The sequence below is a fragment of the Phlebotomus papatasi genome, chromosome 2 (genome assembly GCF_024763615.1).
Source record: "Phlebotomus papatasi isolate M1 chromosome 2, Ppap_2.1, whole genome shotgun sequence".
NCBI lineage: Eukaryota > Metazoa > Arthropoda > Insecta > Diptera > Psychodidae > Phlebotomus > Phlebotomus papatasi.
Genome location: NC_077223.1, coordinates 105,434,010 through 105,451,325, shown reverse-complemented (window position 1 = coordinate 105,451,325; position 17,316 = coordinate 105,434,010). Strand labels below are relative to the sequence as shown.

The 17,316-nt window shown below is 38.3% G+C and overlaps 3 protein-coding genes across 4 annotated transcripts; 2 read left to right on the top strand and 1 right to left on the bottom strand.

The window, feature by feature from the left end:
- Nucleotides 1-3,040: 3,040 nt before the first annotated feature.
- LOC129801110 (zinc finger protein 729-like) lies at nt 3,041-14,517 on the top strand. Its single transcript, XM_055845873.1, has 8 exons — nt 3,041-3,284; nt 3,346-4,013; nt 4,407-4,713; nt 7,596-7,925; nt 10,838-10,984; nt 11,050-11,427; nt 12,288-12,827; nt 12,887-14,517. Exons 1-8 carry the CDS (start codon nt 3,157-3,159, stop codon nt 13,293-13,295), a joined length of 2,907 nt encoding a protein of 968 aa, XP_055701848.1. The 5' UTR covers nt 3,041-3,156; the 3' UTR covers nt 13,296-14,517.
- On the bottom strand, nt 9,907-10,837 carry LOC129800647 (cytochrome b-c1 complex subunit 6, mitochondrial-like). 2 transcript variants are annotated; one of them, XM_055845189.1, is made up of 3 exons: nt 10,506-10,837; nt 10,250-10,381; nt 9,907-10,155 (listed from the first exon to the last, which is right to left on the bottom strand). In XM_055845189.1, the coding sequence occupies exons 2-3, from the start codon at nt 10,349-10,351 to the stop codon at nt 9,982-9,984; spliced, it is 276 nt and encodes a 91-aa protein (XP_055701164.1). In that variant the 5' UTR covers nt 10,352-10,381; nt 10,506-10,837; the 3' UTR covers nt 9,907-9,981. The 2 variants fall into 2 exon arrangements, with proteins under 2 accessions (XP_055701164.1, XP_055701162.1); XM_055845187.1 differs by having other exon boundaries at nt 10,250-10,378; nt 10,506-10,590.
- A 76-nt stretch (nt 14,518-14,593) lies between the features above and the next one.
- On the top strand, nt 14,594-15,806 carry LOC129800640 (TM2 domain-containing protein almondex). The gene is made up of 3 exons (XM_055845173.1): nt 14,594-14,993; nt 15,059-15,132; nt 15,213-15,806. The coding sequence occupies exons 1-3, from the start codon at nt 14,900-14,902 to the stop codon at nt 15,741-15,743; spliced, it is 699 nt and encodes a 232-aa protein (XP_055701148.1). The 5' UTR covers nt 14,594-14,899; the 3' UTR covers nt 15,744-15,806.
- The last annotated feature ends 1,510 nt before the right edge of the window (nt 15,807-17,316 follow it).

Below are 17,316 nucleotides of genomic sequence, written 5' to 3'. Positions count from 1 at the left end.
GTTGGGCATGAAAATTAAGAGTTTTAGGAGAATCGACCCTGACCCGAATCTCGGATCATTGATAGTTACTTCTCGGAGAGACCATTAAACGATTGATCTCAACTCAGAACCTCTGTATATCCAGACATCCCTTTATTTGTGTTATGTATCTCCAAAAGTGACTATCCCTTTCTTAACACTCTTTCCGGACCAAAACATATCCAGCGAACGAATTTCAGTAAAACTCACTTTATTGTAACTCTTAGTGGTCAAATATGATACTTTTGTAGAGAAAGAATTTTTTCCGCCTCTGGGAAATTGGAAAACTCATGGCGCTAGAAAAAGTGGAGAAAAACTCTCACGGCGCTAGACATGATCTATCATGTCTCTTCTTGATATTTCACGAAAGAACCAGCGCGATCATGAATATTTGAAAACCGAGTTGTGATGCATAAAATGCGTCACAACATCACAACTCCATCTAGCGGAACTATAGCGATATCGTAACTTTCGTAACTTTGGATTTCCTTCTTGATTGTGGTATTATTATTAATCGTATCGAGAAGTATTACAAGGTAATTATTTTTACAATGTCAATTCTCGTATTGGAAGAATCTGCGAAGTCCATTGTAGACCTCGTCCAGGAGCACTTTCCCGTGATCTAGCTTATATAGAAAACTAGGCTACTCTTAATGGACTATGTTTAAACCCCAAAAAGTCACAGGCGCTTATTATCTCCAGGAGACCCTTATCAGGAGCTCCTATTCCTATCACAATTTATGGACAGGTGGTACCGGTAGTTGAGCGTTCCCGCAATCTGGGAGTAATCTTTAATTCATCCCTTACGTGGTCTGACCATATATCCCACATCAATCAAAGAGTGTATTGCACTCTTCGGACTCCTCGACGATACCGTGAAATTACCCCTCGAGATACCTGCTTACTCCTTGTGAGGGCTCTGCTTATCCCAATTATCACATATGGGGCTGAGCTATTTTTTGCGGCTGACAGTGAAACTATCAGATGACTATCAGTGACTTTCCACAACTGCGTAAGGTACATTTGTGGTCTCGGCCCTCATGACCACAACTCGGCGCACCGCAATATTCTAGTGGGCTGTGATCTCCTTTCACTCCTTCGTATGAGAGCGGTTACTTTTCTTTTCCGGCTGATTATGTCTGGGAGGCCACGATACTTAGCCACACTCTTGATTCCTGGAGCCTCAGCCAGAGTGCGTGGACTTCTGGTCCCGAGAGCTCACTCGAACCAGTATTCGCGAACGCTTTTTGTTGATGGGTTTGTTCTTTACAACTCTCTCCCTGTGAGTGCTAGAATCTCACAGGATGGCATTGCAAGGCACTATCAGTCTGGGTCAGATGGGAGTTAGGAACATTCTTATTCTTTTTTCTTTCTTTCTCTATTTATGGTATTTTTTTCTTTGGTACTTTTCCTTTTTTTCTTTTCTCATTTGCTCATTCTTCATTTTATGTAATAAGAATGTAATTTTGCTCTTTTTACTCTTTTTTATCTCACTCTTTTTTTTGTTTTTATGAAACAATGTAAGGGGGACGGACCTTGTTTGAGAGAAATAAATATTAATATCAATGTGGATGCTTCTTACATGCTCCCGGAGTTGATGGGCGAAAGCGGTACTGTTGGAAACGCGAGCGCCAACTGACGGAAATATTTGAAGGTTTTTTATGTAAGCCCTTCCGGCACATTTGTCAGTCTTTTTGTGAAAAGCGTGGCGTGACGTGCAGTTGTGTAATTTCTTTGGGAAAGGAATTTGCGTAAGTTAGGATATTTTCTCATGTTCAAAACCTATCTAATTTAGTAGGATTTATTGTATAGGTTTGGCTGGACTCCTTGGGAGACGATCAAGCTAGGTCCTGAGTCAGGATAAAGAGTTTTATAACTTGGTAGGTTGAAAGAGAAAAATTAGAGAAATTCAATATGGCGATAGTATGAAAATTATTAAATTACAGGTTGTAAACTCGTGAAATAGCTTGAGGTTGATGGAAGCAAACGGAGGCCGTTTGTGTTAAAGTAAGAATTGAATTATCTTGTTTTAAGGAAGTAAATTGAAATGTAGGTAATATTTTAGGAACCATCCACATACATACACACATTCGTAATATTCAGCCATTCAGTCACCGCCAAATTAATCAAGTCCTTGCAGTCTGCCACGCGTGATTGAGTTAATAAAAATAAATACAGTCCACTATCTATTGAGTTGTTTGACCCAGGGGACTTGGTCCCCAACAGGTACATTATATTACATTATTAACATGTGAAAATTGTCTAAAACAGACATTCAGATCTTTGCACCGGGAGGGACTCGAACTCACAACAGTAAGTCGAGCCGGGGAATCGATCCGCCCAAGAGCCAACGGTCTTACCTATTGCGCCACTGAGATCCCCTTGATTGTGGTATCTGAGATGCCACAGAAAAGGTCCGGTCCAAGGTTATTAGTTGCTTACCGGGAATCCCCATGTGCCCTTGCACCCACACAAGTGTGACCCTATTGCTAGAACCCAAAGTCTTGAGTGACTTCAAGTAGCACAAGACGAGCTTGTCTGATAAAATATAGATACGTTGACCCTTATATTGTCTCCGTAAATTTTCAAGTATACATGCCCAGATAGCTGGTATTTCATCTCGAAGGACTGTGACATATTTACCTATTGGTATGTGCAGGCAGCTTGAATTTAGCCTGGAGTCCAAACACGACTGCACCCGATGAGTTATCCGTTTTTGACCCACCTGTGTACCAAACAAGAACACTTTGTTCAATGCTATTATGAATTGATTGCCATCTAGAACCATCTGCAAGAATGTTGAATGGTTTGTCAATGTTGTAGGATCGTCGTGTCATCTTATCTGACAGCATTGACAGCAAAACAAGAGGTGAACAAGTTTAAAGAAGTAAATTATTAACGCGTGTGTTATTCCGAGCACTTCCTTCATTCAACACTTTTCTCGGATGGTACTGCATTCCTCTCAAGAAGGCGATAAGACATTATTCATTTCTTGTAATCATAACGATATGCCCTATGCGTAAGAGAATATTTTTCACAGCTCTAAATGTCATTCAGTGAAGAAAAAGCCAAACAAGCCTAAACTATTTTATTATTTTAAGTAATATTTTTGAGATTGGATCCAAAAATACGTGAAAAATGGGATCCTATCATGACGAAATTCATTTTAATCTGGACATAGTTAAAGAAGAGTACTGTATGGATAGGGAAAATGGATCGGTTTTGGAAAGAGATTGTGCGTCAGATTCTACCGAAGACCGGGAAGAGTAAGTTACTATATTCTACAAATTTAGAGATCCTGCATTCTTAAGCAATAATTGCATCCAGATTTATCGAGGACGATATCCAGAATGGTCACGATGACCAGGAAATTATACATTTTGAAATCACAGAAATTGAACAAAGTGGGAGCCAAAAGAAGGGGGACAGTGAGCTTGTCTCTGAACTTGTTTGCTTGATATGTGAACAGACTTTTGACAAACTCAGTCTTCTCAAGGCTCACATGCATACCCATACCAATTCAACTGAGGACTCAACCTTCCAATGTCCCTATTGCCCTTTAGTCTACGGATACAAAAGATTTCTGGATGAACATTTGCAGCAGAGCCATGCTGAAGAAAGTTCTCCGGAAGAAAATGATAGTTCATATCTCAGTCGCTTTAGCGAACCACTTCAAACGGAAGATCCTGGACTTGCGTATATAGAGATCGTAAAGAAGAAGGGCTGTAAGGACATGTTCAAGTGCCGGGCCTGCTCTCGCATTTTCAAAAAGAAAATCCATCTACGGAATCATGTAACAATTCACACATCGGAAAAACCCTTTGTCTGCACAATATGCGGAGAAGCATTCCGGCGAAAGGACTATCTCAATATTCATAGCACAAAACACACGAATGTGAACAAAACCTGCCCAATCTGCAAAAGAGAATATTCCGATTTGGAGTGCCTCAGGCGACACTTAAATAAACACGTGATAACTAAGGCCACAAAGAAAGGTAAAACCTATAAAATTACGTTTGTATACGCTAAATAAATTCCGGATTTATTTCAAAATGTCGGAAATACCGAAAAAATAATACAGAAACATGGAAATATTTCTAGAAATGAAAGCTTTTGAAGCCTCGGATGACGAAAGTTTCGTAGAACGAAATTCCGGAATTCCGGAAAAACCATTTTAGAAATTCGGAGTTTGACAATCTATTATTTTAGTAATTATACAATTCTAGAATAATTCAAAAGTCATTTAAATGATCTTTTATCAAATTTTACGAAAATTTTCGGAAATATATTTTTTCGGAATTCTAATTAGCGTATAATCGCAAACATTACAATTAAATATTTATTTTCTCTCGGAAAATAACTAAATCTTCAATTAAAAATATATTTAGGGGGTCTAATATGCCAGGTTTGTTTAAAAGTCTTCAATAATCAAGCATCTTACACCATTCACATGAGAAAATGGCATCCAGAACATCCGGAACAGGTGAAAAACAAAGCACCACCGCGTGTTACGATTAAAAAAGAATTTCCAGATACACCAGTGATTAAGATAAAGCATCTGAAGCTGAAGCCGAAAAATACTTATAAATGTATTCCGTGCAATCAACTATTTAAGAGCAGGAAAATCTTAACTAAGCATGAACGCACCAAGAGGCACCTACAGGCGCTTGGAGAAACCTCTCCAGCAGCTTCACCGTAAGTCTAATTCTTGATGTTCCCTGTAGAATTTTCCGAGTTTTTAAACGTTTCCCCGGTTCCTAAGCATTTAATGGTTCCCAAGAGTTCTCCGGATCCCTGAGTATTTTCCCGACTCCCAAACTCTTTCTGGGTTTCTAAAAGTTTTGCAGGTTCCAGATACTCAAGCGTTATAAAGTGATTCCTAAATGTTTTCAGGGTTCTTAAGTGGTTTTTAGGTTCTCAAGCTTTTCCCAGTTTCCCAAATTTCAAGGAGTCGCCGGGTGTCCGAGTTCTGTTCTTAAGTGTTCCTAAATGATCCCCTAGTTCTCAAATATTTTTCAGATTTGCAAGTGTTTCTATAGTTCCCAAGCATTTCCCGGGTCCTTAGGTGTTTTCCGAGTTCCCAAACTATCCCCAAGATTCCCAGGGTTCCTGAGGCTCCCGGGTTCTTAAGCGTTCACAAGTGATTCCTGGGTTCCCAAATGTTTTCCAGATTACTAAGTGTTTTTTATGATTCCAAAGAAAGCTTTCCCCGCGTTCTCAGGTGCTTTCCGAGCTGCCAAGATTTCCCATGGTTCCCAAATTTTTCCCGGGTTCCTAAGCTTTCCTCAAAATTCCAAGGTTTCTCCGGGCTCTCATATTCTCAAGTGTTCCCAAATAATTCCTGAGTTTCCAAACGGATTTCTAAGTATTTTTCGAATTCCCAAGCTCTCTCCGGTTTTCAAAGTGTTTCCGAATTCCCAAGTTTTATCCGGGTTCTCAAGTGTTTTACAAGGTTACAAGCGTTACAAGCATTCTCCGTGTTCTCAAGTGTTTCCCGGATTTTTAAGTGTTTTCCGAAATCCCAAGCTTTCTCCGGGTTTCAAAGTGTTTCCCGGATTTCTAAGTGTTTTCCGAATTTCCAAGCTTTCTCTGGGTTCCCAAATGTTTCCCGGATTTCTAAGTGTTTTCCGAATTCGCAAGCTTTCTCTGGGTTCCCATATATTTTCCAAGGTTACAAGCATTCTCCGGGTTTCCAAGTGTTTCCCGAATTTCTAATTGTTTTCCGAATTCCCAAGCTTTCTCCGGGTTCCGAAGTGTTTCCCGGATTTCTAATTGTTTTCCGAATTCCCAAGCTTTCTCCGGGTTCCGAAGTGTTTCCCGGATTTCTAAGTGTTTTCCGAATTCGCAAGCTTTCTCTGGGATCCCAAGTGTTTCCCGGATTTCTAAGTGTTTTCCGAATTCGCAAGCTTTCTCTGGGATCCCAAGTGTTTACCGAATTTTAAGTGTTTTCCGAATTCGCAAGCTTTCTCCGGGTTCCCAAAAGTTTCCCGGATTTGTAAGTGTCTTCCGAATTCCCGAGCTTTCTCCGGGTTTCAAAGTGTTTCCCGGATTTCTAAGTGTTTTCCGAATTTCCAAGCTTTCTCTGGGTTCCCAAGTGTTTCCCGGATTTCTAAGTGTTTTCCGAATTCGCAAGCTTTCTCTGGGTTCCCATATATTTTCCAAGGTTACAAGCATTCTCCGGGTTTCCAAGTGTTTCCCGAATTTCTAATTGTTTTCCGAATTCCCAAGCTTTCTCCGGGTTCCGAAGTGTTTCCCGGATTTCTAATTGTTTTCCGAATTCCCAAGCTTTCTCCGGGTTCCGAAGTGTTTCCCGGATTTCTAAGTGTTTTCCGAATTCGCAAGCTTTCTCTGGGATCCCAAGTGTTTCCCGGATTTCTAAGTGTTTTCCGAATTCGCAAGCTTTCTCTGGGATCCCAAGTGTTTACCGAATTTTAAGTGTTTTCCGAATTCGCAAGCTTTCTCCGGGTTCCCAAAAGTTTCCCGGATTTGTAAGTGTCTTCCGAATTCCCGAGCTTTCTCCGGGTTTCAAAGTGTTTCCCGGATTTCTAAGTGTTTTCCGAATTTCCAAGCTTTCTCTGGGTTCCCAAGTGTTTACCGAATTTTAAGTGTTTTCCGAATTCGCAAGCTTTCTCCGGGTTCCCAAAAGTTTCCCGGATTTGTAAGTGTCTTCCGAATTCCCGAGCTTTCTCCGGGTTTCAAAGTGTTTCCCGGATTTCTAAGTGTTTTCCGAATTTCCAAGCTTTCTCTGGGTTCCCAAGTGTTTCCCGGATTTCTAAGTGTTTTCCGAATTCGCAAGCTTTCTCTGGGTTCCCATATATTTTCCAAGGTTACAAGCATTCTCCGGGTTTCCAAGTGTTTCCCGAATTTCTAATTGTTTTCCGAATTCCCAAGCTTTCTCCGGGTTCCGAAGTGTTTCCCGGATTTCTAATTGTTTTCCGAATTCGCAAGTTTTCTCCGGGTTTCACAGTGTGTCCCGGATATCTAAGTGTTTTCCGAATTCGCAAGCTTTCTCCGGGTTCCCAAGTGTTTCCCGGATCTTTAAGTGTTTTCCGAATTCCCAAGCTTTCTCCGGCTTTCAAAGTGTTTCCCGGATATCTAAGTGTTTTCCGAATTCCCAAGCTTTCTCCAGGTTTCAAAGTGTTTCCCAGATTTTTAAGTGTTTTCCGAATTCCCGAGCTTTCTCCGGGTTTCAAAGTGTTTCCCGGATTTTAAGTGTTTTCCGAATTCGCAAGCTTTCTCCGGGTTCCCAAGTGTTTCCCGGATTTCTAATTGTTTTCCGAATTCCCAAGCTTTCTCCGGGTTTCCAAGTGTTTCCCGGATATCTAAGTGTTTTCCGAATTCTCAAGCTTTCCCACGTGTTACAAGGATTCCCCGGGCTTCCGGATTTTCAAGCGTTCTCAAAGAATTTCCAGGTACTCAAATGTTCTCCGGATTGCAAAGTTTTTGGAAAATTCCCAAGCTTTTCTCGGGTTTCAACGGGTTCCCAAGTTCTTAAGAGTTCCCTAGTGATCCCCTTGGTCCCAAATTGTTCCCTATGTTCCCAAACATTTCAACCTAAAGCTATAATTTCTTTACAGAGAACCTCCAGTGGTAGAGGCAAATTTCTTTTGCGGACTTTGTGGTACTCCTTTCACATACAGAAAAGATTACACAAATCACCTGCGAAGTCACAAGGAACGCATGAGGATGTTCGATTGTCCTCAGTGCCCCATGAAATTCAAACGAAAGAATCATCTAGATGATCATATGATGACTCATGATCCAAACAGACCAGTCTACGTTTGTCAATGTGGAAAGGAATACAAGTCTAAGAAATCTTTGATCACACGACACTTCAAAGTCTGCGATTTGAAACGATACACTAAAATGGTTAATGGAATGGTAATTAAATCGGAGAAAATGGATTGAATTTGAGCTAGCAATAAAAATATATTTTTTTTTTATCATACAAAATTGTGCATTTTTGACTTTTTGAGATGTTCTTTTTTGTCTTTGATGGCGTCTACACATTAGTAGATTTTTTTTAAATGCCTTTTTAAAGAAAGTTTCCCCTATCCTTGTAGGCAAAAACGTCAGATTTTTTTAAAAAGGGCATTTTTTAAAAAAAATGTGTAGGGAGGGTGGGGCAGTTTACGACGGGGCAGTTTCAATTTTTGCATATTCTTCTTATCTCTTTGAAAGGAATGAAATAAAACCTCTATGTTACTGAAGCTATAACTGAGACCCATGTTCATAAAAATAATTAATTTCGTAACGCTTCTCGTTTGAGTTCCGTATAATTGATTTTATAAAACTGCAATAAAATGAAACTTTTTATAATGTGTTATTTTCAACAATTTCTGAACCGTTGCACTTTTTTATCGAAGTAACATAATTGTACTAATTTACTAGTGGTTTTATGATTATTATAAGGCATTTAGCGTTGAATGAATTCTAAGACGGTTCTGACAATTTTGATTTAAGTTCCGAAAGTGCGTAAGGGGCAGTTTCAAGCAAGCACACGGAGAAGTTTCCTGTGTCCAATAATTTACTTTTTTAATCAAAATTCACTTAAAGCAATCACTGAGAACGTTTTGTAGCTGTTTTTGTCGATAAAGTCCGAAATTTTGGGAAGTAGATTTTCTAAAAACTCATAAACAAAAAATAAAAAAAACAATCTTTCAATGATTTTAAGTGCTTAAAAACGCTAAAGTTAATTGTTATAATATTTTTCAGAATGTTTTCAGCAAGATATTATAATTTTTTTGTACTATTATGACAATTAAAGATTTTAAAATACTATTACAAAACTGTTATACTAAAAACGACATGTTCTAAGGCGACATATTGATCCATTTATGTTCTGAATTAGCTTAGAACTACAAAAGACATTTCTTTCGTATAAAATATTAAAGAAAATTACTCAATTAATGAGAAATAGGATTGGAAATTTGTGGCAATATTTTACTTTCACTGTATGATCAATAAGAGTTAAAATTCACCAGGGGCATGACATTTCCTGTGTTTCCCATATGTTTCTAGCGTGCCGAAAAAACTTTTGAGTTTATTAGCTGCTTTCTGTCATTGTAGAATGAATTAGACAATAATACTAATACAAAACAAAAGCCAATTTAATATAGAATAGGCAACCGAAAACCCCAAATTGGCAACCAACATAGGTTTGGAGATATATCGTAAAATGTGTACAAAAACAGGAAAAAAAAATTGCCTCATTATTTATCTTGAAACTGCCCCGCAACGGGGCGGGATTTTCACGCATTCTTCCATTCAAATGAAATCATCTTCTCCACAATAGACCAATGAAGTTAAAGGATTATTGTTATTGTTTTTATTAACCCGAAACCCAACTGTAACTCACAGAATATATAAAGTTTTAATTCTGTTTATCAATTTTTTACAAAATGATCTCAAAATCCATTTTGAAATTTAGGAGTGAAACTGCCCCACCCTCCCCTACTAGTGTGTAGACGCCATAAGTAAAAATGTTTTTCGTAAACGCCAAGTAAAATCACTATAAACGAATTATTTCTCAACCGATTTGGCTAAGATTGGTGTCATTCGAAAGGTCTTGGAATTTTGAATACGTCTGGATAGATTTTAACCGGTAATTATTAATTTCTTCTTGTGAAATCAATTTATTATATTTTAATGGAATTTTGAAATAAGTTTTTTAAGAAAAATATTTTCGTTAAGTCAGATCGGTCAGAATAGTCAGAATACATCAAAAGATTGTGACAAAATATTTTGTAAAATATTAAAATTCCCGATTCCAGCATTCTGCGAATTCCCTTCTCCATGGTTTTTTTTAAAAAAAAAAAAAGGATAACCCAGCTGGCCATGATTTATTTAGAACACTAATATTTCTAATTCTAAATAAAAAATCAATGCTATTCTCTTAAATTTTATTAACATTCAGCCAGTTCTCGGCTACCATTTATCTATAATTACCTGCAGACTGCCCTCTCACTTAAGTTTGGAGAACAGTGTCTGGCTGACGCAGTGATCGAGCTCATGGAGGTAATCAAAGAGTTCTTCCTGGCAATTCTCGGTGGTCTTTGTGCGACTATTTACCCTATCATTGCATTCCTGGTATTTAGCATACAGGGATTCCACCTTGGGAAGCTGCCCGCACTTCTCCTGCAAAACATTATGTAATGTCTCTAGCCATAACCTCAACAGAATCCGAAGATTCCATGCAAAATCCAGGGAATCTATCGTATTTCTATCTTACCCTCAGTACAGTGTGAGGATCAACAAGATCTTCCTCATCCTGGGCATGGACTTTGGGCAAAAGCTGAAAGTTCTGCAAGATTTTCCCAAAGAACTCGAACATTTTGTCTGAGGCTTTTTTTGTGATTTTCTGCTGAAAAGAACAATAATTTTCAGTTAACTATTTGAATTAATAATTTCCTGAGCATGTTACTACGGTTTTATTTTAGTATTTTAATTGTTAAATACTTTTTTAAAGAATAAAAAGCAAAAATTACCTTGATTTTTCTTTTAGAACCTAATCCCGGATGACCCTTGACAACTCTCAATCTCGTGAAGTTATCAGCATAACCCGGCTAACCATCCATAATTCCATTTAACAGAAAACTTTTAAAATAAGAGAGGGCAGAAAGCTAATCGATATACTACACGTTGTTAATTCGTATATGATACAGTGTAAGGTATATCAAAATTAGGTCAGCTGGGTTCGAATTAGTTGTCAAAGTGAAAATTTGAAGCTTCTAAAATTTCTCTTTTTCTCAGTGAAGAAAAATCTCTAATACTAATTCCACAGCCGATTTAAAAAAGCTTCGGCTTTTCAAAATTGAATCCCAAAAAAGATGTCGGTTAGAATAAAGGTAGAAAAGGATCCCTTTGAGGGATGTGATGTGAAAATAGAGTGTCCCATTAAGTCTGAGACAGTCTCTGAAGCGTCGTCAGATGATGAGGAAAAGCCCGATGTTAAATTTGGATCTGTGTAAGTGAAAAACATCCTTCCTAAAAATCTCAATCCGTTTTCCTAAGAAATTGTCCATTTTGCAGAGAAATCAAGGATGAAATTCTCGATAACTTGAAGCTGGAAGTAACTCACATAGCTGCAGCAGAATATTCCGGGGATGAGGATGAAATTGGACTCAAGAAGCCAAAAAGAGAATACATTTATCCCAAAAAGTATCCCTGTCCCGACTGCCCAATGGCTTTTACAAGTAAACCAAAACTGAAAAAGCACGTCTATGGGCACAGGAAAGTCGAAGGAACTAATGCTTGTCCTCACTGTGACAAGAAGTTCAAAGATGTAAAAACCATGAGGAGACACATAAGACTACACACAGGTGAAAATCTCCATGAATGTTCCATCTGTGAGAGGAAATTCCCCATCAAATCCAAAATGTTGCAGCATATGGAAACTGTACACGCAAAGTAAGTCCTTACTAATGCATTACAAGTTTATTATTCTTTCCATTACCTCTGGAGTAGCATTCTGTAACAGTATGACAATGTCATATGACAAAAAAGGAAACAAATACAGTAGACTCTCTCTCAATTGGGCATTTGGGGCAAAATGTCATCCGGTTCAGCGATAGATTTGGGCGTCAAAGCCTTTGTAAATTCCACAAAAAGCGCTCAATTATAAAGAATCACGATAAAATAGGAAGAACTATAGCGAATTTGAGCAAATTAGCTTCATAATTAAACGTGAAAATTGCCAACAAAATTTTTCGTCCGATTGAAAAAGAGACGATTGAGCGAGAGTCTACTGTACTCGTATCTCAGGATCGAGTGACTTTCTGTTGAGAGCGCATGAACTAAGGCACATAAGTTCTCTCACTTTAAAGAAGCACACCCTTTGCCTCCCATCCTGAGGGCTAACCCTAAAGGACAAGGCACATTATGTACCGAATCAGTCTCTGGAAATTCAAAATAACGACAGGAACTTTAGCCGCGGAACCGATTAGTCTTACAATATTTTGCCAAAATTGTGATGGTCCAACGTTTTCTTACTTCTTGCATGCTGTAGTTTTCATCAAACGGTAACTCATTTCGGAGAATTTGAGCCAATCTAGCCAGAGAAATCCCTGGGGATCTGATATTTTGTTTTTAAGTATTTTCAACGTTTCCAATGCATTTTAAAGATTTTGCTACTCACAGCTCATCGCGAACGACACTTTTTTATTTAGCTTTATCTTCCAATGAGGCAGCTATTCTTCCGGTTCTATCGAATTTTAGCAAAAGAATCGTAGGTTATATAAGATCGTGTATAACCGACTTTTATCTCACAGGGATAAGATCAAAAAGCGTGGTAGGACAATGTATACTTGTCCTGAATGCGGGAAGAGAACACCGGATAGATCCTTCTATGAGCGTCATCTAACCGTTCACACCGATGAGAGGAATGTGGAATGCCCACAGTGCCCGAGGAAGTTCAAACACAATCAAGCCCTGATGTCCCACATGTTAATCCACACTAAACCCTATGAATGTAGCACCTGTGGAAAAAGATATCCAGACAGGATTAATCTAGTTATTCATGAAAGGAGGCATCAGGACAAAAATGTCAAATGTCCCTACTGCATTAAGAAATTTTCAGTCAAAGAAAATCTCCAGAGTCATGCTGAGAAATTCCATCCTGGTCTGCCCATTGAATACACCGATGGACCAGTTTCTTGTCAAATCTGCAATGAACTCTACGAGAGTATGGAAGTTCTCAAGTTCCACGTGAAGGTTCATCCAGTATCTAGGAATTTTGAATGTGCTGAATGTGGGATGAAATATTTCGAAAGGGGAGCATTGATTAAGCATCTGAAATGGGCTCATTTAGGGTATTCGACATAAAATTCTAGATAAATTGAATTTTTAATTGTATTGTGTTTTTTTTCAGAATAAAAAAGCCAGAGAAGGTTATCACAGAAGAAGACATGCTCCCCTGTTCTCAGTGTGACAGGAAATTCAAGACCAAACAGAGCCGGGATAGGCACTTTTCTTCCAGTCACAGTGACGAAAGACCATATGCCTGCCGAGTTTGTCAGAAAACTTTCAAGCGTCACAGCTACCTTACCAGCCATATGAAGGTTCACAGCGCTACTAGAATTACGTATCCATGTGAGGTTTGTGGTATGATATTCAAATGGAAGAGCAACATGAACAGACATGCCAGAGATGAGCACAGCAAAGATAAAGAAAAAGAAAAGGCAGAGAAAAAGGAAAATGCAGAGAAAAAGGAAAAGACAGAGAAAAAGGAAAAACCAGAGAAAAAAGTTAAGGGAGAAAAAAAGGAGAAAGTAAAATAAATATCCAAAATAGACAAGAAATAGGCTATCAGGAAAAATTTTATGATAAGAACACTTAAAAGGGGCGATGGGGCTATTTTGAGCTGTGGGGCTACATTGTTATACGATATTTTCGCATATTTCTAAAGGAAACTGGGTTTTAACATGTTGTAATTTGGATAGGCAAAATAATTGTGTTTAGAGTCTCCTAAATTCGAACGATTTTTTCAAAACTAACGAAATTTATGTGAGATTAAATTGTACTTTGAATCAAATTCCCGTACTTCCTCACAAGTCTTAGTAGTAACAAACTTCTTTTTCATTTTATACGATCGTAATGTATGTAAACATTCAGGAAGACAGTTCTGACGTCCATTCTTGGGCCCGGTACCAAAATAGTGGCAAAGAGGCCTTTTTTCAGGCTCCCATTCTCAACGACTTCCACCTGAGTCCCAGTTCCAAGAGACAGGAACTCCGAGAAAGTCTTTAAAAGCCAGTCAAATGTTGACCCATCCCCACAGATTACACAAAAACCGCTTTTGGACAGATAGTTGCCAACTATTGATGGTTTAAAAACAGAAGCACTCCCCATAACCCTCCTGACCACCTCCTTTTGCAACTGAGAAGCCAGCTGAGAAGCCTCATAACACTCCCTACATGCAATCTAAACATTCAGGAAGAAGCACATAAATATGATTTGCATTCATCCAGAATACGAATCTTTTAACATAACCTCACAATTGACATTTTGAATTCAAACGGCGTTCGAATTTGAGAGATTCAAATTTGAGAGCTAGTCCCCGGCGAGTGGCCTTTAAAGTAGAAGCCAATTTCTTACTTTCACATACAAATGCGTATGGGAATTTTTCTGCACTCATGAACGTTATGCTAAATATTTAAAAAGTGAGAAGTTTTTCCGTATGGAGAGATAAATATACTAAATTTTTGTTTAAATAAATTTTTTCCTTGGAGCACTGTGAACTGAGTCCGAGATCAATTTAGGAATTGGCTTCAAATAGCTCCATATAAAAAGGCCAACTTGCCAGGCGCATGTTTGAGAGACTCTACTGTAAAATAATTGTAAGGACCAGCTTCATTTAGAAATAGGCGAAAAAATCGTATAATAATCTAGCCTCAGAGCTCAAAGTAGCCCCACTTCCCCATATTTAATGCAATTACTGTAGATTTTAATTTTGACCGAATAAAATGCAATATTCTACGAATGCTGCTAACAATACTCAAAACTTGTGATTAATTTGTAAGGAGCACTGCGCAAGCCGGGTTAGTAAAATGGAAACCCGGCAGAAATATCTTGTGTAAGGCTTCTACTCGAAGCAGGATTATGTCTCGGATTATGAATAGGAATTTTTACTAAATTTTTAGTTATTTGGATATTTTTTTTAAAAGATTTTTCCTAATTTTTTCGATTTTCATGATGAATTTTTTGAATTAAAACTTAAGAAAAAGTAGGATTTTTTAGTCTTTTAATTTAAAAGGCCTCTTGTTAAATTAAAAGTTAAAGGGTTGCGACAGCTGGCTAGCAACATAACCTCAAAAATTACCAAAACAAAAACAAAGTGAAAAGTGATGAAAAATCGTGAAAATCCTGCCTGAAACCATCCAGGATGATTGGATTTAGATGTGTCCGGCTGAATATTCGTTCAGTCCTGTTCATCATGCTGTCATTCTTCCTGAACACCATCAAATTCTCCCAGACTGGTGAGTAATTCATCTTGGGTTGTTTTTCTTCGGATTTTCCTGGAATTATTTCTGTTTATCACCAGCTATCAATGAGATGGACATGCCAGTGAAGTCAGAGAGTCACAAGACGGTCAATACATCAGCTTTCAGGCCAATTGTGAGTGGTTTTGTAACTTCCGGAAGGGATAGGGGATGATAATTTTGAGATTATGGGGTTCTTTGGGTGGTTTTTTTCAGACTTCAGATGACGTATCTGCCTGCCCAACGAATCTAGAGTGCAGTAAGTTGGCTTTTCCTTGCATCTCGTGCTCGTACAATCTCTCCTGCCACTATGGGAAGCCGATGAATGTGACTTGCGAAGCTCGACAGAATGTCCAGTGTCGGGAGAATAGGGAGTTCGTGAGGACAGCCATCTGTCGCTACTGCTATCAGACTGAGCCCTGGGAGCACACTTGTGTCCGCAAAGCTCCCTGCCACACATCCTACCGCACCAATTGCACAGTATTCCCGGATGTCTTGTGCCTGGGGCACAGGACATTCTTCAAGAACCTCAACTGCAACTGGACTCAGGGCTTCAAGTGGTCCACAGCACTCATCATCAGCATCACGCTGGGTGGCTTTGGCGTGGACAGATTCTACCTGGGGCACTGGCAGGAGGGAATTGGGAAGCTATTCAGTTTTGGGGGATTGGGCATTTGGACGCTAATTGATGTGATACTCATTTCTCTCCACTACCTTGGACCCGCCGATGGATCTCTCTACATCTAAGGGATGTATTTCTTGAGGAAATGTTACTGAATTTACTGAATAAATAGGAATTTGAAGGGAAAATTAATTCTTTTATTCCTTTTGCATTTTTCCGGGAAGAATTACAGTTGACAGCCATGAATGGACAAATCGGACAAATGCCCCAGACGGCGTTGGAAATTTCTGACAAAACTCCGCACACGGCCAAGGGGTAATAGTGAGTACAGACCAAGGGGGAGATATTAATTAGGTTGGAAGTGGTGTACACTGAGGTAAAAGTAGGGGGAGGCTTTGAACTTTCGCATACTAAAATGATGTTCAAGTTCAGTGATTTTTTCTGACTACCATGCAAACCGTATGGATTCTCCAACTATGCCAAAAAAATGTCTTACTTATAAGGTTCATAATCCCACCAAACATAATCCCAGGAAATCCTTAGATTTTCCTCCAGAGGAAAATGAAAATTTAATGGCGATTTATCCGATAGATGAATCAAGTTTCTATTATCGCACACGATTCACGCCATCATTGAACACCCCATTTTCACCGTAAATTTTGCACCGGACACTAAAAGTTGCACATCATTGTTTAAAGGGAACTCTAATCAACTTGATTAAACCATTTTTATAAGGAATAAAACATTTTAATATCACTTTTTTGGAACTTTTCTGAGAGATGTTTTATTGACATTAAAAACCATTTTTTTGCTTGATTCTACGAGAATTTCACTCCGGAAACGGTTAAATCTGATGAATACTTTCTTGAAAAGTCCAAATATCACCAAATTTACACGAATCAATAAGTTTTTAAAGCTAAAAATTGACTAAAACTCTGCAAGCGAGAAGACTACACAAGATTCCACCATTCCTCCACGGAGCCGGATATGCACAAAAACGTTTGAATGTGCATCATTGAAGATTTCTCTGTTCCTGCAGCTGCAGGAATCGGGATTTAGCACAGATATTGAGCTTCAGTAGGTGAACAAGCTAAAATTTTCACAAAACATCTTCTTACGGACAGTTTCTTTTCTTTGTCATGCAAAACAACACAATAGTGAGGTTATGTCAAAGATTGTCAAAAACCAGTTGTAAACTGTATGAGCTTATTACAGATGTGATTCTTTCATTGCACATTCAGTTTGTGCAAGCTTGAAAAATATTTTTATATCAAAGAAATGCAAAATTGCTTAATAATTACTCAACTGCAACCTATTTGAGTCAAATTACTTCTTGTTTATCAATTTTACGATTTTTAAGTTTTCCTTTTTAGTGATGGATCAAATCGGTAGATTACAATAGATGTGAATATGAGGGATCGTATCTAAAATGAAGTTTCCTGGAAAATATCTGAAAGAAGCAGTCTTCTATTTGCGATCGATGAATCTGAGTCAAGTTTGTGAATTTTGTTCCACCCACAAAAAGTGTCTGTTCAGCCTAAAAGATTTTTACTTAAATCTGATTCCTAATAACCCTTCTACCCTCTGTGATAGTAGTTTTTCAGAAAAGTGATATTAATTCTGCACAATCGTATGAAATATTGCACAGCAAAATTACAGTTTTTGACCTGTTTTTATTTTTTGCTTCCTGAAACTAGG